This window comes from Sparus aurata, chromosome 15 (assembly GCF_900880675.1).
Source record: "Sparus aurata chromosome 15, fSpaAur1.1, whole genome shotgun sequence".
Classification (NCBI taxonomy): Eukaryota; Metazoa; Chordata; class Actinopteri; order Spariformes; family Sparidae; genus Sparus; species Sparus aurata.
The window spans coordinates 11,408,083-11,434,036 of record NC_044201.1 but is presented as its reverse complement, the minus strand read 5'-3'; the positions used below and the strand labels follow the sequence as shown (position 1 = coordinate 11,434,036).

At 41.6% G+C, this 25,954-nt stretch overlaps 2 protein-coding genes across 4 annotated transcripts; one reads left to right on the top strand and one right to left on the bottom strand.

Annotated features, from left to right (window-relative positions):
- The first annotated feature begins 3,899 nt into the window (after positions 1-3,899).
- On the top strand, positions 3,900-11,535 carry msh6 (mutS homolog 6 (E. coli)). The gene is made up of 10 exons (XM_030441238.1): positions 3,900-4,309; positions 5,204-5,406; positions 5,520-5,698; positions 5,856-8,436; positions 9,028-9,311; positions 9,710-9,827; positions 9,922-10,011; positions 10,144-10,298; positions 11,040-11,239; positions 11,322-11,535. Exons 1-10 carry the CDS (start codon positions 4,041-4,043, stop codon positions 11,401-11,403), a joined length of 4,161 nt encoding a protein of 1,386 aa, XP_030297098.1. The 5' UTR covers positions 3,900-4,040; the 3' UTR covers positions 11,404-11,535.
- On the bottom strand, positions 11,514-24,597 carry fbxo11a (F-box protein 11a). Of its 3 annotated transcripts, none has more exons than XM_030441239.1 (22): positions 24,135-24,596; positions 22,154-22,278; positions 21,975-22,056; positions 20,434-20,578; positions 19,179-19,308; positions 18,474-18,557; positions 18,252-18,384; positions 18,063-18,169; positions 17,834-17,945; positions 17,446-17,552; positions 17,054-17,191; positions 16,474-16,691; positions 16,174-16,354; positions 15,901-16,023; positions 15,567-15,652; positions 15,297-15,373; positions 15,012-15,155; positions 14,702-14,812; positions 14,477-14,584; positions 14,283-14,391; positions 14,085-14,183; positions 11,514-13,290 (listed from the first exon to the last, which is right to left on the bottom strand). In XM_030441239.1, exons 1-22 carry the CDS (start codon positions 24,226-24,228, stop codon positions 13,161-13,163), a joined length of 2,643 nt encoding a protein of 880 aa, XP_030297099.1. In that variant the 5' UTR covers positions 24,229-24,596; the 3' UTR covers positions 11,514-13,160. The 3 variants fall into 3 exon arrangements, 2 of the variants coding, with proteins under 2 accessions (XP_030297099.1, XP_030297100.1); XM_030441240.1 differs by having other exon boundaries at positions 20,434-20,575; XR_003986880.1 differs by having other exon boundaries at positions 13,153-13,290; positions 14,341-14,391; positions 24,135-24,597.
- Between the last annotated feature and the right edge of the window lie 1,357 nt (positions 24,598-25,954).

Sequence of the window (25,954 nt, the reverse complement as noted above, 5' to 3'; positions counted from 1 at the left end):
GAGAGGTGAGGGAGCACTTGACATTATAAAACACAGTTTAACGTTGACAACAGATGCTCGGCGCATCAACCCGGCCTGCTCCACACTGTTGCATCAGCCTTATGAGTGTGCCTGCTGGGCAAACCAGCACACTGTGGGCCAACACAGGAAGGAGGATTAACATACAAAGCAAGAAAAGGAGAGTGCGGTACGCAAAGACAAGGAGGCAATTATGATGATTAAAGAAATAATTGAATTAGTCAGAATATTGTCTCTATGGCACTTTTTGTTCTGTTTAACACGTCAAAGCATTTCCTTTTTGTCTCAGTGAGAAATTTAAAAAAAGAGAGAGATTATTTAAAAGAGATGATTTAGTTAGAAATTGATTTCCATTTAAATCTCCAGCTGACGAGGACTTTTAACAACCAGCAGCTCTCTGTATAATTCATAAACACCTACATACTTAATGTATTCGATCAAGTTTTCTCACATCAAATACTCCTCTCTCGTGCTTAGCATTCATCGGTTGCGGTGCACACTAACTCAAGGTTGAAGTAAGTGTCTGCTCTGGGCTTCACTCAGCCGGACCAAACAAGCGTATTCTCACATGGTGCACCTGAGCATTTCTTTAAAACAATTAGCTGTCAGGACGTTTCAATTAACTGTTACAGCACTGACCTTTAGCCGTTGGATCACAACAGCTCCGACCTGGCAGCACATCCTGTAAAAACGACCTAGCAAAAAAAAAACAACAAAAAACAGAAAACACCACATATACGCAGCAAAGCTTAATAACCATTCGAGACCTGGGGCTTCACCAGGAGGTCTGGTGAGCTGCTGTAAATATTGTCATCGTTTGAGCAAACTTCCTGTTTTCACAGGTCGAAATCCCCTCCCTCCTGTCTGCGTCCCCACATGAACACAATGAGCAAGAGACTCTGATATAACCTTTACCTCATAACCACCGGAGAGATGTTCCTGGCATTAGCCATGCTACAACTGCTGCCAACTTATTAATGCATGGCACTAAAGGCAGCCACACACATTACTGTTGGTCCAGTTCATCATGAAACAGAATTTTCTTCAATATATGTCGTTGGTGGTCTCTGCAGTCTCTTTATAATGACCCCTGATGTAGGATATTTAACTGTTTATGCTTTAAACATGAGTAACTGCATTCATCCTGCTAAAATATGCTCTTTTGATAGTAGTCTTACATAAAATAAGGACATCTGTCTCAATACAGACAGTTGGATTTCAACAATGGCACAATAACTTGGCAGATTCGTACTGAATTAAAACAGCCTCCCGTAACAACTGCTTTGTAAGGTTTCATAATGCCGTCTTAATGAGACGCTTTCCATCACCCACTCACCATATGCCAAAAAGTCATAAGTGGGCGGATGTCTGGCTGTTTTGAAAATGTAAGGCCACCCTTTTTCTGTTGTTTACAGCGATATTTATTTACTCTCTACTTCCACGACACCATAAATATATGCAGCCAGCCATTTTTTTCTGGAACAAGTTTTTTGTTCATCACCACTGGGAAGAAGATTTTCAGCAGGGTGTTTTATTTCAGCTGGAGATTTCTGCTGAGACGAGGTCGCTGGGTGCGATGCTGACTCACGCCTTGAGGTTTGCATACTGCTCCTTTTGTTCCTATTCATCAAAATGTGCAACAGTGGGACATCTTAAGCAATAAGACCACAAAACCAACATTTATGTGCCATTCTGATAGTAATTTATTAGCACTGAGATGACAGGGTGAAGAGAGCATGCAAGATCAGTGTGCTAAATGAAGCAATGTTGCAAAGGATCTGTGATATTTGTACTGTCTTCCCCGGGCTCTGACTGTAACAAGTGTATAATCAGATAGAGGCTGCTGCTCATGAAGCCTCCAGTACTCTACTGCCCTCCGATGATCGTATGTGGCTATTACAAATTGCACCACACGATGCACTAACACACCAAGTGATTGAATTCTGCATCTGTAACATATATATAAATAAAACATAACGCAATAAAAATGCAATCTGTACGTATGGTAGATCATGTCATATCCTTTCTTGGATGCTTACTGTGTGAACACATATAGGACTACTGTGCACATGTCAGTTCCATACATGACTCACATGAGAAAGACACAGAAGCTCATGAAACGGATGCTGAGGAGTTTGTTTTGTTTCCATTTCAACGTTGCAGCATTTTTGATTCCTCGTTGAGAAGTCTGGCATTTACATGTGGCCAGAAAATGTGCTTACTGGTCAGAACTCCAGTTGTAAGTAAGTAGCCTCACTCGAGTACTTAAGTTGGCGTTTACTTTATTTGAGTATTTCAATTTGCTGCTACTTTATACTTGGAAGGCAAATATTGTACTTTTTACTAACTACATTTATTTGATAAATTGTGTTACAAGTTACCAAAGAAGTGCATGTTTGATTGTAAATAATTTACTGTCAATCAGATTTGAAATACACTGATTACAAAGCAAATTAAAAGACTAAAATCTGACCGATAATAGACAGTATATACATAGCCTACATGTCAATATACGTAGCCCATAATTTACTTTAACTTGTAGTTATAATACCAAGGGAAAATGTATTATTTAATCCATTGTATGTGATGAGTCACCAGAAATTATTTTACGATTACAGATATTAACCAGGATTTCATTAATTTATCACTAGGGGGCACCAAAGTCTAACATGTGTAAATCTAAAGGCCTTCACATAGTGACTGTGTCAACATTTGTATCTCCAACAAACCTCACCAGTCACGACATAACTGATAAATAGGCTAATGATATTAGTATTGACAAGTAGCATCAAGATGAACGTTTGAATTTATTAAAAAAGCATATTATATGGATTCATCCTGAGAATTCTTTCAAGGCTATCTGGGTGAAATGGAGGCAAATAATTAGCCAAGTCATACGATTACAAATCTGAAAACTGCCCGGTGAGAGAATCTTGGTGGGGAAAGTGTGTCAGGCATAACACCACCTGGCAAAAAAAAAAAAAAAAAAAAAAACTTGGCACCTTTGACCCTGATGCTCTTTAAATACTTAAGAATTCTTAAGTCAACCGTGGCGAGGTGAGGTCAGGAGAGTGGAGAGAACTGACACTAAGACAAGATAAAGACCCTGAGCCATGCATACAGGCCAGCAGAAAAGGAGACACAGCACTGTGATGCATTCAATTGCAGTCTAATGCTTCTTGTGTTAAGATGACAACACTGACAGTGAACCAGTGTGACAGTCCATACAATGAGTCAGCTCATACAAACATGCTTACTCAGGTACTATTTGTATGGGTAACTTTCACTATTACCAAAGTAGCATTTTAACACAATATCACTTTTACTTTTGGGTACTTTTGGGTTTGGCACTGCATAAATGAACAAACCATGAGGTCAGAATGTCTATTTTATGTCCGAGCATGATTAATCCCCATTAATGAATCTTTATATTATTCAGAGTAAAAAGAGCATAGATCATAGATTAATTTGACTTCTATCATTTCTGGAGATGGATGATCCATAGTGTTTACTGCTCTGATGAATGTTCTTTCTGAACAGATTGATGCACTGTTTGCTACAGTGTCAAAAGCCAAAATGACAGAATAACTACAGTTCTACTTCTGCTCTGCCGAAAGTAGTTTCAGTGTGTGTTTCTCTTTTACCTCTTTGCAAAAGGTGACAGTCGACAAGTAATATGGGCACATGTTCACAAGGTGTAACTGTATGTCTTATGTACCTAGGCCTGCCCGTTCTGTTGGAAATACAGTTGCGTAGGAAAAGAGGAGGAAAAGAAGAGTTCACTCACTGAGCGCCAAGGCAAGGGAAGTCATGTTGATAGCACGTGACTTCCGGGTTACAGTGTTTTCGCTTGTCATTGGAGGAAACTCGTGTCTCCTCCTACTACACCCATGCCTGTCTTTCCCGCGAACGGGATGCACTCGCGCCGTGTAGCTGGCGGCTAGGTGATGCAGGGAGGCCCAGGACACTGCTTATAGCATTCTCTGTAAAGTTCAGTTAATACAGCCGAGAAGCTCGCAAACATGGCGAAGCAAAGCTCAATTTTCAACTTTTTCGCGAAGTCTCCTCCGTCGGTCTCGAAGCCAAAGCCGAAGCCGAGTCCCTCTCCGACCGAGGCAGACCTGCCTTCCTCCGTGGAGAAGTCCAACTCCTCTCCGAAAGAGCAGGCTAAACAGGCACCGCAACAACAACCAGCCAGGACCAGCAAAGCTAAGCCGAAGAGTAACTCCAAGCCTGCGAAAGGAGGATTCAGCAAACTGTTCGGCGACAAGGCCCAACCAGTCAAACAGAGGTGAGTTAGCAGTGATAATGTCGGGAGCGGTGTAATTGCTGGAGCACGTTTTGCACTGTTTTTTTTTTCTTCTGCTAAAGTTAGTCTGAATGCAAGGCCCCACGAAGATTCATCAGGGTGGCCAGTTAAAAGCAGCTTTTTGAGCTAGTCGATGCAATAAAACCAGCACTTTCTATTGCATCGTGTAGCAGAACGTTTCTTTCGTTTAAGTGCTTTTTAAATCATTCCTGAAAACAATCTTGCAGTCTGTACTTTCCGTGGTATACCTTCGGTCAAGTCAATGCTAACACCTTTAACTAAAATAATGTGGGACACAGAGATAAAATGTGAAATGCACTGTTGACTGTCACTTGGTATAGTTCAGACAACGTGGGCTTAGAGCTACATGAGCTGCGCAGGTTGCTGTAATAGCATGATGACCTCATCATGGTACGGCAAACCCCCTCCCATGCTCACAGTAAGATGCGTGTAGTTTGCAGGATGACAGACAGTCCAGGATAAAAGTTCATTGTGGTTCTCTTGGTAAACATTGCAATGATGGAGGAGTCTCAAATTATAAGGAGACTTCATACTTTCAACAACTATACAAGCATTACCTGTATTATTGCATTTAAAATGATTCCAAGTCAATTATCCAACCAAATGTAGTCAAAATGTTAAAAAAAAACAATATTTTGGTTAAGTTTTACAAAGTTACTATATGTCAATGTGTGAGAAATAATCAAAAGAGCTTTTCAGAACTGGATTAGTGTACACGTTTGACTCATAATGACCTCAGATTGCAGCAGCGGCCTGTTTGAGCAGTATTTAGAGTATCAGTCTACATATGAGACAACACTCTTCGTGCTTTGCACATGCCCATAAAGATCTGGGTTTTTTCCCTTCTTTCTGCAGTTCCACATGCACATTCAGTGCTGGTGCCCTCGTGTGGGCCAAACTGGAGGGACACCCCTGGTGGCCATGCATGGTGGTACCCCAGCCTCTGAGTGGACAGCAGATGAGGGGACGAGGCCGGGCCCAGCGCATACATGTCCATTTCTTTGATGAACCCCCGACTAGAGGATGGGTCAGCACCAAATACATACGAGAATATCAAGGTTGGCAACAATATGTCCCATAATTAATTATACCAAATATTTTAAAACTGTGGCTACAATGCACTTTGTCCTACCAACCTTTTATGAGCAATCTCGCTTGTACGGTTTTGCAGGTTCTGACAGCAGTGATGCTAAAACAGGAGGTGTGTTCTTCAGCGGCAAGCCTGTAATCCGCCGTGCAATGGAGCTCGCTGATGCAGTGATGTTTGACAGTCCTGAAAAAAGATTGAAGATGCCTCTTTGTATGGATCCATCTGATGAGGAAGATGAGGATGATGATGAAGAAATGGAGGTGATCATATTAGATTAGTCTTTTATGTGCAATTTAAAAAAAAAAAAAAAAAAACAGTTCTATCCGCATGCCTTTTTTCATCAGGAAGGAGAAAGTAACAGTTTGTTATATCTAATGCAGGATTATTAACTGTCCTTTGTGGGGTTTTTTCCTTCAGCTTGACAAGTCAACTGTAAGTGATGAAGAGGTCAGTGATGAGGATGGAGAGGAAAGTGTGGAAATGAAGTCACCCAAGGTCAGCCGACGCTCATCCCGTGCTTCAGCAAAAAAGGGAAATAAGGCCAAGCGCCGTCGCATAATCGTAGCCTCAGACAGTGATGGATCAGGTGACGAATTCAAACCAGAACAAGCTGCGTCTAGCAGTGAGGATGAGGAGGAAGAGGGGGCGGTGACAAGTGAAGAGGAGGAAGATGAGGAAGAGGAGAGTACACAGGAGTCGGAGGCAGACAGCCCCGTCAAGCCTATAAAGCGCAAACGGCCTGCAGAAAAACCTGCTCTTACAAAGGCCAAGATGCCTACCGCCCCGTCTGCTGCACCAAAACGAGCTCCAGCAGCTGTGTCATCTGATACAAAGTCTCGTTTGTCAGCCTTCTCTGCTCCTGACAACTTTGATAGCCAGGCAAATGGATCCGGTACCGGTGGAAGTGCCACAGTTTGGGACCACGAGAAGCTGGAGTGGTTGCAGGATGGCAGGAGAAAAGATGGCGGAAGGCGACGTCAGTCAGAGGATGACTACGATCCTACCACCCTGTATGTGCCAGAAGACTTTCTCAACAGAAACACTCCTGGTATGCGTCGGTGGTGGCAGCTCAAATCTAAAATGTTTGACACAGTCATTTTCTACAAAGTGGGGAAGTTTTATGAGCTCTACCACATGGACGCTGTGATCGGAGTCAATGAGATGGGACTCACATTCATGAAGGGGACCTGGGCTCACTCTGGCTTTCCAGAGATTGGCTTCGGCCGCTTCTCTGATGTACTGGTGCAGAAAGGCTACAAGGTGGCTCGTGTGGAGCAGACGGAGACCCCAGATATGATGGAAGCGCGTTGCAAGACCATGGCTAAGCCTACTAAGTTTGACCGTGTGGTAAGGAGAGAAGTGTGCCGGATTATCACACGTGGTACCCAGACTTACAGTGTGTTGGACGGTGCTCCCTCTGAGAGTCAGAGCAAGTTCCTGCTGAGTTTAAAGGAAAAGGCTGAAGAGGAAAGCTCTGGTCAGTGCCGCACGTACGGAGTCTGCTTTGTGGATACCTCTGTGGGTTATTTCCATGTTGGTCAGTTCGCAGATGATCGCCATTGCTCACGTCTGCGCACCCTGATAGCACACTTTTCCGCTGCAGAAGTGCTCTTTGAAAAGGGGAACCCATCTGTCGAAACACGCAAAATACTCAAGGCCTCTCTGTCCTCTGCTCTGCAGGAAGGACTTAATGCAAACAGCCAGTTCTGGGATGCTCAGAAGACTCTTAAAACCCTTTCGGAAGCAGATTACTTTAGAGAGACTGCTGGCGAGGAGCAGGGGACAGGGAACAATTTCCTTCCTGCTCCTCTAAAAAAGATGACCTCTGAGAGTGATTCTCTGTGCCTTACTCCTAAAGATGGCTATGAGCTGGCACTGTCAGCGCTGGGTGGATGCATTTTCTACCTAAAGAAATGTCTGGTAGACCAGGAGCTGCTCTCCATGGCCAACTTTGAAGAATATGTCCCCGTTGATGTCGAGATGGAGAAAGCTGCTGGACCTGCCAGCTTCTTTGCAAAGACTCGTCAGAGGATGGTCCTTGATGGAGTGACTCTGGCAAACCTGGAAATCTTTCAGAATGGATCAGGAGGAACAGAGGGGACACTGTTGGAGCGCTTGGACACCTGCTCTACCCCGTTTGGAAAGAGGCTGCTAAAGCAGTGGCTCTGCGCTCCTCTCTGCAACCCCACATCCATCAAGGACCGACTGGATGCTGTGGAAGACCTGATGGGAGCTCAGGCCCAGGCTACTGAGGTTTCAGAGCTGTTGAAGAAGCTCCCTGATTTGGAGCGTCTTCTGAGTAAAATCCACAGCATTGGCACTATGAAGGGCCAGGATCACCCTGACAGCAGAGCAGTTCTCTATGAGGAGGTCACATACAGCAAGCGTAAGATAGCAGACTTCCTGTCAGCACTGGAAGGTTTCAAAACTATGCAGGAGATTATTGATGTCTTCACTCCAGTTTCGGGTGACTGTAAATCCACATTGCTCCATCGAATTGTCAGTCTGAAGGGTGATAAGGACGGCCTCTTCCCGGACCTCTCTGCTGAACTCAAGCGCTGGGAGACGGCTTTCGACCACCAGAAAGCCCGCACTACCGGTGTCATAAGCCCTAAAGCTGGCTTCGATCCAGAGTATGACCAGGCTCACACTGGAATCAAGAACTGTGAACGAGAGCTGCAGGATTACCTGGACAGACAGAAGAAAAGACTGGGCTGTAAAAACATGTCCTACTGGGGAACTGGGAAAAATCGTTTCCAGATGGAGGTGCCTGACAGTGTCTCAGAGAGGAACATTCCTGAGGAGTACGAGGTCAAGTCCACAAAGAAAGGCTGGAAGCGTTATGTGACAAAAGAGAGTGAACGGCTTTTCTCAGAGCTGCAAGGGTTTGAGGAGAAGAGAGACGCTGCCCTGAAAGACTGCATGAGGAGGCTCTTCTACAACTTTGACAAGAACTACAAAGACTGGAAGACTGGTGTGGAGTGCATGGCAGTGCTGGGTGATTATATGCTTTTTACTCTTGTCAATTAGCATCACTTTCACAGCACGCATCAATCAAATTTTGTTAAGTGATACATTTTAATTACTGCAGCATAAAACTCAGTGTTGTTCAGGGTCTGGTTTGCACCTTGTAATTTCCTTTAATGCTTCTGAGGAATAAAATGAGGCTTTGAGACTGAGTTTGCATTGCAGGTGTCTGCTCTGAATACATTTCCTGCAGATGTTACCGATATGCCTCCGTAATGTGCATTTGATGATGATGTTGCACCAGTCTGAGTGCTTGTTTAAAATCTTGCTGTCACTGAGTAACTATTCCATTTAAAACCTGGCTAAGCTGACAGTAATTAGAGTGTTTTTCACTGTTATGGAAATTGTGCACCTCCTGACAGAGGGAGAGACAATTGCGTAGTTTATTACTGGTCTCTGGTGCAGTAACATAATGTGCTTATAATGTGTTTTCACCCAGCCTCAGGTTTATTTATTTAGTTTTAACAAAGCTGAGTGGCAAAATCATCCCATAGCATTGGAAAGAAAGCAAATTACTTTTTAGCTTTACTTTTGTCTCTAATAAATTGTTAATGGTTTTTAGACGTGCTGCTGGCCTTGTCACGCTACAGCCAGGGTGGAGACGGAGCAATGACCAGGCCAGAGCTGGTGCTCCCTGAGGGTGATGATGAGGTAGCACCTTTCCTTGACCTCACCGGATCCCGCCACCCTTGTGTCACCAAGACCTTTTTTGGCGATGACTTCATCCCCAACGACATCCACATCGGCTGTTTGGGTAGCGGTGAAGAGGACGAGGGGAGAGGTGATGCCTCTTGTGTCCTGGTCACAGGGCCCAACATGGGCGGAAAGTCTACTCTCATGAGACAGGTAGGCAGGTATTTATTGACACATATTGATTCAACCAAAATGCTCCAGTGTTCTTTGTGTGTAAGGCTGGTCAGTGTAATCGTGCAACGGGATATTTTTTATATCGTGTATAGAAGTTTAATAGCCTGTGTCACAATGACAGTGATTTCCTAAACTTTTCTGAACTAGCCTACTTGTTCTGCACTGCATTTACTTATATCTGTATTACTGTGATTACATATCAGAAATCATTGTGTCCATACTTTATCGTCCCCAAATTGTTTTCTAAAATTATCAAGTGCTTTTGAGGACACTTCAAAATATTGAGATGTATTGATTTGTCGCAGTGTAGGCCATATCGCCCAGCCGCATCTCTGTCAAGTCTGATGTTGAGATACTGTGCTGCTCTTTTCGTACAGTGTGGACTTGTGATCATCCTCGCTCAGCTGGGTTGCTACGTTCCTGCTGAAAGCCTGCGCTTCACACCAGTTGACAGAGTCTTCACTCGGCTGGGAGCCTCAGATCGCATTATGTCCGGTAATATCATGAGCTCCTGTAATGTAACATGTGGTGATGTGTTAAGCTTCCACTGCACAGACTAAGCTTGTATTATCCAACATGTCTTCTTTAGGAGAGAGTACCTTCTTTGTGGAGCTGAGTGAGACTGCCAGCATCCTGCACCATGCCACTAAACATTCCCTTGTGCTCCTGGATGAATTAGGTAAGTTTGTTGTTGCTTACCAAGGCTCGTTCATTGTAACAGGGACATGAGCGTCAGTTTGCTCAGCAAGTGTTTTGTTCTTGTGCTGGTTTGTTTTTGGAGTGTAAGCATTCAGCTGTGAACTGTTTGCAGGAAGGGGCACAGCCACATATGATGGCACAGCGATTGCCAGTGCGGTCGTGAAGGAGCTTGCTGAGAAGATCTGCTGCCGCACGCTCTTCTCAACACATTACCACTCCCTGGTGGAGGACTACGCCAACAACCATGCTGTGCGGTTGGGCCACATGGTGAGTACAGCAATGCAGAAAATGCCAAGTACTGCAAAAAAGGGCAAACAGGAAAAGGCAGTTTTATAATGTTAAAATGTAAAAAGCTGCCACTTAAATGATCATTTTGGGAACCATCTTCTCAGTTGTATTTGATTATTGCATTCTGTCCGTCTCATCCTACTGATTTCTTATAAGTTGTACCCCTCATTGCTATTCAGTGTATTTTCTGAAACCTTTGGCGAGGGATTTAACCTCTGAAATCATATTTCTTGGTTTTTTACAGAGACAAGTAACAATGTGTTGTCTTTTCACACAAATGAGCTAATTGTTCCCTCAAAAGGAGAATATTAAGTGTACAAACTGAAGTCATTCCCTTAAAACTGTACAAGAGCTTTTAAAGAGGCCATGAGCGAATGCAATGAAGGCATTGACTGAAAGATTCGGGCACATCTAAGCTACACACAGCTGCTTCTCTAAATCCACCATTCTAGGTGCCCCTCTAACCACAACCTGCAGCGGAAGTGTGTACAACACATGCTGCAAATAATTTAAGAGGAATGAAGCAATTCAGTATAGTTTCCACAGAACATCTTGCTAATTGCATGTAAATTATTAAATGGACAAATGAATAACCTGTTTACCGGGTTCCGTAGTTTCATACAAGTTGCAGTGTACTAAACTAGCATTTGTCTTGTGTTTTTGTCTTCCGAATCATGTGTTGTGCCCTGGTATCAAGTATAATGTCGCTGTCCCTTTCAGGCGTGCATGGTGGAGAATGAATGCGAGGATCCAAGTCAAGAAACCATCACATTCCTTTACAAGTTCATCGGTGGCGCCTGTCCAAAGAGTTACGGCTTCAACGCTGCTCGACTCGCCAGCCTGCCAGAGGAGGTCATCCAGTCAGGACACAGGAAGGCCCGAGAGTTTGAGAAGAGCACCATCAGCCTCAGACTCTTCAAGTATGTATTGGTGTTCTATAGCTAATAAAACCTCATGTTACTTGCTGTGAGCACAGTTCTGATGTTCTCTCTCTTCTCGCAGGAAGCTCTGCCAGTTTGCTGAAGATGCCACACTGGACAACACACACTTCGCTTCACTTGTTCAGATGCTCAACAACCTGTAGTTTGTAAACATGAATTGCTCCTGCTGACGTTTTGTTCTCAGCACTTGAAAAAACACTACTGTAATGATCTAATAAAGTTTATTTTTAAAAAATGACAATGTTTCATCTAGGAAATTAAACCCTTTTAATTCACGCTAGCGCCTACATAACGGTTATTGAATACTTCACAATATATTAAGTCTAGATGTTATGATACATGCATACATTTCAGTCTGTATGAGAACCCACAATCACCAGTACACATGAATGGGGAGGGAGGAGAGGGGTGCAATGAAACCATATAGGGCTGTATATAGATACTTGTCTCAGCTTCAGAGTAAAAGCCTTTGAAATTATCCAGCAACGTTGGCAAACGAGGGAAAAACATAAAAATTAGCTGTGCTTTCACAAGACATGTCTTTTTTTCTTTCTTGGACCTTTTAATCAAAGTTTTAAAAACATGGAGTCTTGTGTATTCTAACAGTCCAAGATGCAGCATTTGTGCCCATTATTAAAGAGAAGGCAGGCTCATTGTTTTAATGCAGGACAAGATGTGTATAGATTGTATAATCTACTTGACAGATACATCAATGTACCAAGGAAGATAAAACCATCCAAATGTTCTTGGATAATTTACTGAAAAGATGCATTATAATACCCTTAAATGTGTTTTATTTGGTAAATAATTGGCTGTCTTAATTAGAATATCCCAGGTTCATCTGGATAAACAAGCTACAACTGAAGCCTCGAGTAAAACTGTCTTGTCAGTCCTTCCTGTAAACTAGTTTTTGTGTGACAGGCCAATACAAACAAACAGAAAATATGCATAGATTATGTACAACAGACAGAAATATCACAACTGTTCAGCTCCCTTGTGAAGACAAACATTAAAAATGCTATTCCAAACAAAAAAAAAGCTAGGCAAGTCTTGTGAGAGCATAATTCAGCATCTATTTTTCTGTATTGCAAATGTGAAATGAGCCAACGTTGCTGGAGAAACTATTTAGTGTTTTCCTCTCTTTTCTCTGATCTCTTTCACAGAAAGAAGTTAAATACTGCGACATGTATAATTACAGCAATTCTAGGGTATAATAAAAAAAAAATTTGAAACACATTTAATAAAATAAAGACATTCAAGTACAGTAAGATTTTTGCATGAAAATACAAAACTACACAAAAAGCATTAAAATCAAATCTCAACAGTCTTGAGGGGGGGAAAAAAAAAAAAAAAAGCTGAAGTGCTAGGTCGTTTTTCCCGTACATTATCATACGAGCACGTCGGTTGCCCAGTGATGGAAGCATTGTTGAATTCGGAGTCTTCTGCCTCCTCATGAGAACAGTTGTGCCTCTTCTTGACTTGAGTGTCCGTCCACGATGGGCCTGTACATGACTGCGGTGTCTTCTTAAAAGCAGACGAGCCTCGGTGGCTTTTTGTCCATCTCTCGCCGGCTTCACTTACTCGACCAAACCAACACACACCCACAAACCCTGAGTCAGCTGCTCTTCTGCTCCGTCCCACTGATGTCGTCTTTTTTTTGTCAAATAATTGAAGAAAAAGAAAAAGCGAGGCATCCGTAATGAGACTTTTTTTTTCCTAAATGTCTCCTTTTCGCATATTCATGTCCAAGTCTTTTAATTTTTTTTTTTTTTAAAGTCTCTGTATATGCTCTGTCAAAGTGAATCTGTATTTTTAGTTTCCACTTCCTCCTCCACTGCACAATGTAAAGTGTCTTTATGTCCATTACTGCTGGAGCACAAAGTGACCTCTGGGCTCGAGCTCAGTTGTGCTGCAGTGTATTGGACTCTATAGGAGGAGCTGAGTCATACAGTGTGTCTGTGTCGTGAGTCGGCTCTCCGGCTAACGTGCAAGGATTTGACAGCGTCCCTGCACCACAGTCACAGAAGAATCTGCAGTGGAGAGGAAAGAGGAGAAATTATTTTTAGATGAACTTTGTTACAGTGCAATGAAGAAAACAAGATATTATAAACACATAAGCCTGATCACAGTTTCCACACATCACAGCAGTGACCCTTCAAAAAGCCTGCGCTGTCTTAATTTACACCTGGTATTAAAATGTGATCTGTATCCAGACATCCTGTTAAGAAAACCGCATGTTCAGAATTTGTTCGAATCTGCTTGACCACATCTGGAGGTCTGGCTGACGTGTTTAGATCTTTGGTAGGTATGAACACAACTCCAACGACATTGCTGGCTTCCATAAAAACACAACACATTAAGATTATATGTTTTAAGCCAACATAAAATGTAGGTTGTTCAAATTTAGAGAGCAAGAAAGCCAGCAGGCTGAGAGACACAAGCCTTTTAATATGGATTGTGTGTCAGTGCAATGATAAAGTACCAGAAGATGCAAATTTGAACAAACCTGTATAAATTGAAAGCAATACAGGTAGGAAATTATTATATACAGTATTAGTAACTGTTTGACTGTGTGATGCATCTGTGGTGGTGCATCAGCTGTCAACATGGCCTATAATTTATATAGTGATAGAGCAGCACTGCAATACTCACAAAAGAAAAACAAAAATTTTACATGATTTTGTTTTAATATCTGGATAGTGTATCTGGAATGGACAGATAACCCATTTAAATACCAGGTTTAAACATGGTGGTAGTATCAAAGCTAACAGACGCCAGTTCTTTTCATCACTGGTTTGCAGTAAAACGGGTCAATAAGACTGACCTATCGTGCCTGATGAACTCCACGTCATGTCCTTGGTGACACTTCTTGATGCAGTTCACACAGATGGCGTTGCGGTCTGTTGTGTTACAGGTGTGACACCTGCGGGGAACCCAAATTGTTCATGTAAACACAACACGAAAAAAGCGCACAGCTGAGGATACTCCGGCCACCGCCATTGCGAGTACAAACATGAATTACCTGTAAAAATCGTGCATTGGGTAGCTGGTGTAACTTGAAATCTTGTACAGGCACTGACCTCTGCTCACAGCCTTTTCAATGGCATCTTGATTGTTCATGATTTTATTATCTGGAGGAGAGACGGGAGAAAACGTATTAATGAAAAATGAATGGTCTGTCGAGAAAATGCAGAGCTCTTGCGAGCAGGAGAGTACCTTTCATTGTGACGTTGACACCAGATGCAAGAAACAATCCCCCGAAGCGATTGTTGAAGATCTGATTGCCCTCAAGGGTCGCTGTGGCATGATTGGTGATCTCAATACCTTGTAGGAGAAAAAACACAGTTCCCATTAGCAAGGCATACTGTAAGAACGCTCTGTTTACATTTCTGTAAGTAGATTTAAAAACAGGATTAGAGCTTGTGTGCAGGTGTGACCCACCTGCAGCAAAGCCGTCAAATATTCTGTTTTTCCGCAGGACAGGGTGGCTGTTGGTGCTAATGAGGACTCCTGCTTGAGCATTTCTGAAGATGTCATTTTCTTCTAACAACCCTGAAGACAAAAAACGGACAGTGAGGCCCTCATACCACAGACCAGACATGAAATGCAACACACACTAGAATTATACCAGACACAATGCTGGATTTAAAATGGACTCCAACGACATACATGGCAGGAAAACCTTTCTCAAGCTTTCTTTTCAAATCAACCATGATAAGTATCCCTGTTTTCATACAATATGTTTCATTACCTCTTCCTCCATTGAATATACAGATGCCACCGTCTCTCCCGTCATGGATCTTGTTCCTCCGCAGGGTGGGGTTGCTGTCCGTCTTGATCCACACTCCTGCCATAGCATTGTCAAAGATCTCATTGTCCTCGATGAAGCCTAAGCCTGAAAAACACATATTCATGTTTATTTATAAAAGGCAGCAGGGGAGAACTGTTATCACGTTGGTCAAAGAGCACATTAGCAACGAGCAGGGAGGCCAATCACTCTGTCAGCTGTCACCCTAAAGAGTTCTATGCTTCTCACCTGAGTTGTAAACCAAAATGCCTCCGTTCTGGCCTCCCCAGATCTTGTTCCGCCTGATCTTGGGATTGCTGCCAGTCCTGTCAAGAAAGGAAACAGAAGACAGTTGATCCACTGTTTCACTCACGCATAAATGCATTTCCTTCCCTAATTAAACACATTAACAACCGACTCTAGGCTGACTTTACTGGGACATTTTCCTATGACAGTATACAACTGTCATGAAGGTGTTTAGGTGAATATTTGCACATTGTCTTCTTTTTTCCCACCAACCTTATTTGAACTCCAGAGTACATGTGATTGTAGATGTCATTGTCTTCCAACACACCATGGCCATTGTCATAGAAGTAGACCCCAACCTGTTTAAATGACAGTGAAACATAATTCATTTATTTATTCCGAGAATTAAAAAGAAATTTAGGAGTAAGTTTCTATGTGACAGCTACCTTTGGAAGATGACAACAGATATCTTTAAATTAGTGAACTGTAGGCTTGTCTGACTGCAATTTAACTCTATTACATCACACAACAGTCTCATCTTTGCCTCTGGTTTGTCACTCTACATTTATTTCTAATGATTAAACTTGTTACCGGTCCATAATCGTACCTGCTTCCCGCTGTGTATCCTGTTCCTCCTCAGTACTGGCGTACTGCCCGTCGTCACCCACACTCCTGCCAGTGTGTTGCTGTACACCTCGTTCTCCTCTATGACGCCTTGTCCTTTTTCATGCTGTGTGACACAGAACCACCACACATCACTGCTACGTCCCCGACTTATAGCATCAGACAGTTGAGGAAGTGAAAAAGTGATGATGAAGTAACACCATTACTGGTGTGAGTTGATGGTTTTCAAGAGTGCGTATGTTTTGTAAATATTTACCACATAGATGCCGCCATGCTGTCCATCGTGGATCTTGTTGTGTCTGACGATAGGGCAGCTGTTCGTCCTGATCTGAATTCCTGCCAGGGCGTTACCGTAGATGTCGTTTCCTTCAATGAGGCCTCGGCCGTCACCAAAAATATAAACGCCACCTTGGTTGCCATTGAAAATGGCATTGCCCCTGTGTTCGGACACAACAGCACATTTTAGGACATGCCATTACGATGTGTGGGACACTGTCCTATTTTACAAGATGTTTTCAATCCAGTATTTGACTTTTGACAGCCAGGTCACACTGACCTTATTGTGGGGTCGCTGTTGGAGGTGATCCACACCCCAGCAAAGTTATTTGCATAGATCTTGTTTTCGATGAACTGGCCGCGGCCCTTTTCGTGCACGTAGATGCCCCCCGTCTGTCCATGATGGATCTCACAACGAACCACAGTGGGATTGGCGTACGCCTTCACCTCAAAGCCGGCAATACGGTTTCTATGGATGTTACAGCTCTCAAAGTAACCCTGGGAATGGAAAATAGAATTACTCCGACTCTAATCAAAATATTTTGGAAGAATAAGAAGCTTGTGTAACCAAAACTTTACACTTAGACAATTATTCTGTTTCTTCACAACATCATACGCTGTATAATTATACTAAAATCTTGACAGTTCTCACGCTCACATATACACATCATCATACATATATCATCAAACAACTGTGATTTAAGTGACAGCACTGCACCCCTGATTGGAATGAGCACAAAGACTTGTTTAAAAGTTCTCACTTTTTGTCATCACATTTAAGAAAAATGACTGCAGGCCTCAGTAAATACTCATGAACAGTGTTTTGAATACAGACCAAAGGACAGAAAGTTGGATCTTACCATCCCGTGGTCAAACGTAAAAACACCCACGTCTCTGCCATGATGGATGTGATTACGTCTGATGATTGGGTTGCCATGGTTTTTCACCCAGATTCCAGCCAGAGCGTTGTTTGAGATCTCGTTGTCTTCGTATATTCCCTGAACGATAAACAATGTTGAGTAAGACTTTCAACATTTCCATGGCCATTTTAAACTTCAAATGATTCTTTTAGCTGTTTGTTTTATCTAGCTTGTTTTCTAAACTGCAACTAGACCTATTCACTGTTGATGGAACCAGGAGTGAATTACAAAAGAGAGATGGGCTCACGCTGCTTTTCAATTAGCTACAATGACATCAAGAGACCAAATGAGCAAAAATACAGATACCGACATGGGTGAGAGGTGTGTATTACCTGTGCATGGTCAGTGATGTAAAGACCAACGTTTTCACAGTCGCTAATGTTGCAGTGCTTGATCGTGGGACAAGCCCCCTGGCCGCTTACACAGACAGCAGACCCCACTGAAACAAACAGGACAGAGATTTATTTGTACACTCTTATCCAAAACAAGTTAAAATATGCAACAGAGACATGTGGTTTCATGGGGTTTCTATCATGGAAAACCCTCCTTTCAGCTCAAACATGTCAAGTAATAGAAAATGGAATCCATCTGTACAAACATGAAATAGAGCAGTTGTTTTTTTTCCTCCTTTCTATCCCAGTTTACATTTTAAAACCCCTCAGATTTACCTTGTGACCCCTTTGAAGGTTGGGAAGAAGAACAAAGGCGCAGCAGGATTACCTGTGCACGTGCTACGTATGATGCAGTGGTCGATGATGGGGCTGCAGTTGACTGTAATCTCCAAGCAGTGGTGTGCATTGTGGTGCTGGGCGGATTTATCATCAGGATTGAACTGCAGCAGCAGAGACAAAAACAATTGCCATATAGGGGGTTTTAAAAATACCTCTTGATGCACTGTACATGTGGCCTGTATAAACTCACAAAAAAAAGAGACAAACAGTCATCTCACCCTGATGGTCATGTATCCAACGTAAGCGTCTTCTGAGCCTTCCATGAATACAAATGTTGAGTCTCTGGTGTTCTCAATGATGACTTTTTCTGCTACTTTTCCAGGAGCTACAAAATAATCAGAATCAATTAGAGATGAGACTAAACAAACGCACAAAGTAACTGTAGCCATGACTGCAGACACACATACCAGCTCCGATCATTGTGATAGGCGACTCGATGTAGATCCATTCGTCTGTGTAAATACCAGAGTGGACGAATATCAGGCCGTCAAAGTGCGGCTCCTGGCCCCCTCCGAGAGCATCCTCAATGGTGTCATAGTACTGGAGAAAACATCACATGGCGAATTAATGACTGGTGTTCTAAAGTGAGGGGAAATAAACACAAAAAATGTTGGAAAGAGTTCACTTACAAACATGTTATCTCTCCCTTTGTATCTGGCAGGATTACTGTAGAAGTGTTCTGCGAAGCCCGGCTTAACATGTGCTCCTTTATACTGTAAAGAAGAAAAAAAGGAAAGAGAATCACACACTAAAATAACCCGAATAATTCATAATTAAAACTCAACGAAGACTTCGCACTGACGTGGCATTTTCAACAATGTGGAGGGAAAAAAGTAATGAAACAAAATATTAAAGGTCAATACATCACAAAGGAATATAAATTAAACACGTAATTCTTTTCGACGCCGTGCATACTGAATGTCAACATTATGGCCTGTGGTGTTGCCCTTTCACATGACATTAGCCGTCTGTACACAGGAGGATTCAAAGTCACACAGAAGCAACTTTCAGCAGCAAAATTATTGATGTACAGATTAAAAGACAGCAGAGAGGTTTTAATTCATGTCTCTACAACACTATCTTCTGAAGTGGATTAAATGCTGTATCATAATTTGCAGTATGTAGAATCAACTGTTCAATGGTCCCACAACATATACCTCATAACCCTTTTGGAAGGTTTTAGTATAAAATGCCCTCTAATTTATAGTATTTTTGGAAACAGCATTTGCCTCCTCTAGAGTTAACTCATTGCTATGACACATATCAAACATAAAGGCTAAATAAGAGTAGTGCAGGGTTCAATCAGCAAATAAGCCCACAGGAGGATTCCTTACCAGCTGCTGAAAACTTTCCTTCCATGGGTTTGGCTGCTCATACTCCTCTGGGTTTATCTGGTAGAACTTCCCTGCCTCGGGGTGCATCATGGGTCGCGTGTATTCAAACACTTCCATGTACAGCCTCTTCCTGAAATGTGAAAGCACAACAGGGATCAATACCATAGTAATCTCATTTGTGTCCGAATTTAGTCTGAAATACAGAAGCTCTGGTGCAAAAGACTTCGGTAAAGTAAAACAGCACTGAACAAGACAAACTTGCTGATTAAACATGAAATATTGGTTGCACCACACTTGAGATAGTTGTCAGTTTTAATATGTTCACAGTGAAATGACCATGGTAGGTTACTTTGTTTTGATTGTCCATTATTATTTTGAAACGCTTCACTTCAATTCAGACTGCTGCCCATTTTTTAATGTAAACTCTGCTTCTTAAAGTCAACAAGACGTTCAGCTTACAGTTGACAAATTCTCTTCTGCCCTACTATTATAGATGTTTAAAACTTTAATGCAGTTTGGTAATTTCACACAATAGTCTGCATTAGTACCTGGAACTTTTGCTCACAGGAACCACTTGTCAAATTACTAAAAAGTTTCCTTCAGCTTGTTGTTGTCCCGAAAGGTTAACGGTCGCATACAACAACTTCATCGGCAGCCCCAAATGCTTGACCAGTCAAAATGATCCATCTGCAAGTCTCGCTCTCCTCTTTTGCAAGTAATACTGCCTTAGCAGGGATTTCTTAAGAGGTAAAAAAAATATATACTACAGAGACTTGGAAGGAGCTTTTTGTTTCTGACAGAGGCGTACAAATAGCATACTTCTTCACACTGAATTCGTTTTCTAATCTATGCAACCATTTTAAATCAGATGGACAACCCAATCAAGGGAAGTTAAAAGTCACAATCAAATAGGGTTGCAGCAATAAACCGTTTTCGAGGTATAAGGTGGTATGAAAATTGATGATTGTGTGTGTTTTTGTATCTGTCAGGACATAATATTCTGTGAAAATTAAAATAGGGTTTCTTTCTGTTAAGGGCCATTCTTGCTTATAACAATAATAATATTAACCTTGTAACACTGTATATCTTGATATTTTGTGAGATGATAACTGTACCATGAAAATCTCACTGTTGTCAACCCAATATCAATCAAAAATAACTTGAACAAGTGGCTCTGAAAGTTAGTTGTAACTTCCCTCACAACATTTGGACGAAGTATTGATTAAGATCAACAGCAAAATACAAGGGGTCTTACCAGAGGATGGGGTCATTGGCCAGTTCACTGAAGCGCTTGCACACACACGCTGCACGACACAAGTCCTGCTCCAGCAGGTACGAGAAGATCTTTAGCACCACCTCGTCTGGAAGCTTCTCCTGCAAATACTGCTCTGCTGGAGCTGCTGGGAGGAGGATCAACATGGAGTTAGAATAAAATACTTGGCTTTTGATTGATTGATTGATTTTGACATAGATTGATTCTATTTTGACTGCAAAAGCAACTGATTTCAGTAGAAATCCTGAAGGCTACTTTGAGAAACCTTTAGAAATTTGAATTACCTTTACATTGTCTATTCAAAATCAATATAATCTCCATCAAAGATGTACGTGAACACTTCCAGTCACAGTTGAAGTTCAAACATGTTCTGGCATTTACTACCATCAGACTGAGCATTGCTCTTAAAGCCCAGCTACCTCAAAGGGTATCAATCAGTGAATCCTAATTACATTGTGGATGTGATGTTAACTGAATATTATAATCCATGATAAAATAAATTTTCATTAGTTAAGAATTTCAAATGTGCAATGTAAGTGTGTCTCTTATTGAGATTGAAACACAACTCTCTGGAGCTAGAACCAGCAGATCCAATCACATTCCAGTTGCAAGATGTCAGAGCTGAATGGTACATAGTTTCCCCAGTCTTCACATGTATATATTCGCTATGGTTACACTGCAAAGGATGCAGTATAATTAGGTCAGTCATCTGACTACATATAAATATATATCTATCATGGATTTTTGCATCCAACTTTAAAATACAAGGAGACAAATAGGAAAGAGAGATATCATGCTTGCTATTTGGTATCAATTTTGGTTTTATAACAGATCACTTGGAGCTACTGTGAACACAAGACAAGGCAATGTGATGATTTACTTGGGACACCACAAGGCCAGAATCAAATGCCATCTAATGGGGCAATCATCTATTTCAGACATTTTGGCTCACTGTATGAGAAAGATTCCAAATGCCACAAATAACAGACTCTAAAATTTCCACTTTGTGAAACTCATGGTGCTGCTTCATGTCTTTACCAAAGAGGTTTGTAAAGAGATGATCTGAACTCTTGACAAAAGGTTGATATCAGTACACATCTACTTGTCCTAAATTGCCAGAACTTGACATTAAACCAACGGTAAGCCTGAGGTAAAGGTTAAACACAGAAAAGTGTCATGTTGAATTCACCAAAAAAGACTGACAATTGGCCTTGTTTCTTTAAATCTTCTGTTAGAGTTGTTTTGAGGACACAGGCCTCTTCTTATGAAAATGAAAGTGAAACTTAAGTAATAATTTACATTTTGCAAGTATTCATAACAGTCATAGTAAACAACATCATGACACTGTGTATGATGTAACCATCAGCTAACATGAGCGACTAACTGTTGCATGTTATTAATCCATAACCTTAATCAAATTAGCCCAACATTTACCCAGCACAACCAGTGGGAAACACAAACAGAATGCGACCCTGTGGGGGATACACATTGTGTCACACCTCAATTAATATCTTCCTAATTACCTGGTAAATCCTGACATTTCCCGGACACTCTGGGGCGCTTAGGTCGGTGTCCAAAGTTTTCTGTGGTTGACGTGGAAGCACCCTGTAGATAATAAAAAGTCAGTAAGGACACCTCAACATTCATTATTGTGTTTCATTAATTAAAAAAATCACAAAAGAGATCTACCAAGGATCCATACCTCCATGTTTGTCTTTGTCGGACACACTGTTCTCTTGGGTAGAGACTTTCTTCTAAGTTGGTAGGGACTGTTCTGAGCTCCTGGACCGGATTCTTCTGCGACCATATCTGCAGGAACGTCCTCATCTGCAAATAGTGTCGAACAAAAAAATGATTAATTGCAAATCTATCAATAAAACCAAGAGAGTAGAGCGCTAAAACATGGGTGGTGTGTTCTGCAATAATGGAAGTTAACGTGTTTTAATGTTTCAGATCTTTGGTTGAACAGACAATAATTTAAATCTTCAAATTATTGTTACCATATTCTATTAAATGTTGAGCTTTCACACATAAATGCGTCAGTAAAAAGAAACACGTTATAAAAACAAATCACCAGAGGAAATTATTTAATCACCTATTATCTGAACAGTTTTTAAAACACACAGGTCACATGCTAAACCCCAGCAAAAAAAATAAAAAATAAAAATGGTTTTGTAATTACCCACTTTGTATGCAAAAAATTGATTACAGATCCTATCAAGAGGGGATTCAATCAAGAGAAAAACAAAACAGCCCTGAACTAAACCAGACGCCTAATTATGAGGCTATTCACCATGGCATGAGTTGATAGCTACCCCAGATGGGAGACGTAAACTCCCCGCTCGTTGCTCTGGTTGCAAGGATGACTCTCTCTAGGCCAGTAACCACTACAAACATCGTCCATGTAACCAGCTCAATCGACTTCTCTCTTGTTTTGCTTAAACAAACACATTTGAGACCAGGGGTGTAGTTCCACAACACATTTACACTACATGATGAAAAAGAGCTATTGTTGATTTATTACCAACCACACCATCATAACTCATTTAATGTCACCTGAAAATGACAACTAATCCATCCAGACAGAGGGAAACAGGTACCATGACAGAATTATGACTGATTAAATTAAGTGATACAAGAAAAAACACTCGCAAAAACTCATAATTCATTAAGATAGGAATGACAGTTCATTCTCCACGAGATTGTGTTGTCGACATACTCAAGTTACTGTTATAGTTTTCATTGTTTACACTCAGTTCTGTGAGAAACAGTCGTAAATATTAACACTCTGCTGCTGATGATTGCCTTTCAAGTGATGCAGCGAGATCCAACATGACAACACGTAACCGATCCACACATTAACGTTGAATCAGATACAGAAACCAGCCATTATTGTTACTGACCAGTGAGTACTGGATTGACTGGGGGGCTAGCAATGGCTTTAACTCATGGCAACTATGATTTCAGAGCATCTCTGGCTACTGTTTACTTTGAATAATTGCAGCCAGTATCCTCTTACGCTACACCGTCTGTTGTCCCACAGCGTTACTGTAGCTAGAAAAAACAAAAACATAACGAGACTGGATATAACAGTGACGTTATAACAATAACTACAAGCACTATGTGCACGCTTTAACGTTTCAACAGTGGCAATGAAAGCTGGGCTTTTTTTAAAGAACGCAGATAGATAGCAAAACATGCTAATAATAACAGCTAGCACAGGCTATGTTCAGTTAGCATGCTACGACAACTGGCAAAACCACTTTGTATACCCTTCCCTGTATTCGTCACCCACGGATAAAGCAAAACACTGCTTATCTCTTGTCATTTCCACCAGTGTTGTAAGGTCAGCTGTCAAAACGCAAAATTTAGCAGCAGTATGAGGTCAGACAAGCACAAGACGGGCCGACTGGGAGCAAAAACCAAGCAAAACAAAGCGCGGCCTGGATGCTAGCTACCAACACAAAAGCCTCGGAGTTTCCTGGCTGCACAGCGGCGCTTTGCGACTGCTGTTAGCTACTCACTGCTACCGACAATAGCCGCTATTGCAATAATGCACGCGCTACATTTTGGCACGAGTAACACACAGCCCAATGTAATCATGCGGTTAACACGGTTTGACCCAAACGCTAGCTGTTTGACAAACCGTTCAGCAATGCTAATGCTAGCTTAGCTCACATCACCTCTTTCCTGGTGGTTCCTCTCCGGCTGCACCGGGCGCGGCCTCGAGACTCGCCTAGGTCTTCTGCTAACGTTGCTTGCTCTGACGGAGTTCATTTGGGGTGTTGTTAATCTTGAGGAAATGTCGAAGCCTTCACAGCAGAAGAGGCGACTCGAAACACATCATCTATGTCTTTTTCTTCAGCACTGCACGATCTGCCATCTTCCGCCGCGGCTCCTGGAAATCGTATCGCGGTGTGTTATTCCCGTTCCCCCGCACTGGTGTTACGTCTTGCCCCGTTCTACTGAAGCAGGAGGAGCCATAGCAGACAGGCACAGTCCGTCAGGCCTCGGTCACATCACATGGGAGGACCTCTGCCTCCACGGCGGTCTACTCATCACTGATTGCTTTTACTTTTCGAGATCAACGAGTCAAGCGTCCATCATGGGATTATCTGCTGCTGTTTGTGTATCTCCCATCTAGACACTGGAGCTGAGGTCAGGTGTCTTGCTCAAGGGCACAGGGCACACGCATACATACATATATATGTATGTATGTATATGTATATGTATATATAATATATATATATATATATATATATATATATATATATATATATATATATATATATATATACACACACACACACACACACACACACATATATATATATATATATATATATATATATATATATATATATATATATATATATATATATATATATATATACATTTAAAAAATGTAGACCTTAAAAATCCATGTGCAGTTTACATAATGTGCTAAAAAAAAAAAAAAAATGTGTTAAGGATTTCTGAGGAAAAAAAAATATCCTTGGCAGTTGTTAGGAAACCATTCTGTGCTACTATGAAAATGCTTAAGGAAGTAAGGAAGTGCCAAGGCCACATCCTTCAACAGGTGAGGATCTTTTCGTTCACACATTTAGAGGAGCTTATTGCCGCAGCTTTGGCACTCACTGAGGAGTGCCAAGGAGAACCTCCTGGCCCAGTCGACTGGCTGACTGGTAGGAGACCCCCTCACAGACCAGCCAAACATCTCAGTAGCACTCTGACCTGAAAAAAGGAAATAGGAAATGAATGATTAATCATTTTATGTCAAGCAGATCAGTCAAAAGACACTGTCTGAATGTTTTCTGCCCTGCTTCACATGTGTTTATAAAGACATTCAAACCTTGCAGTGTCCACTACACAAAACAATATTGTTGTCATTTTTCCCTGTTGTGAATATCACAAAGTGGGATCTATTTATATACACGGAAGGGCTATAAGTGACTGAAAATCAGCTCACTTCACCACACTAATTTCACTCACTTCGACATGTGGGCCATTTTGAAAGCTTTTCAATGAAAAATAATTACAGTAAATCATGTAAAAGAATAAAGTGTAGTGTAAATGTACATTCTGCAGACTGATTGATGCTCACTTTTGGATGTTTACCAAATGTTTGAGAAATGGCTCACGATGAGCAAATGTAACTTACTTTTTCTATTTCATTAGATCTTTGATCAGTTTGTCTGCAGGATTAAACCTCACGAGCCTCACCGATCAGCAAGCGACATTTCAAAATCCAATAAACATGATCTGCTTCTCACTGTTACTGACAGTTTTTGTGATTCGGTGCGATTTTGGCTACCATATCTTAAATGCATTTGTAGTTAACAAGTTAAGCCAACTAAACACTATAATGATATACAATAGTCATACAGCCTCAAGAACTTTTCCTGATCTCTTGGAAACATTTTTATAGCTGAAAGAATTGACAAAAGTGTTACAACAGAAATATCTAGTGTTTTGACTGATGGTGGTGCTATTTAGCGTGACA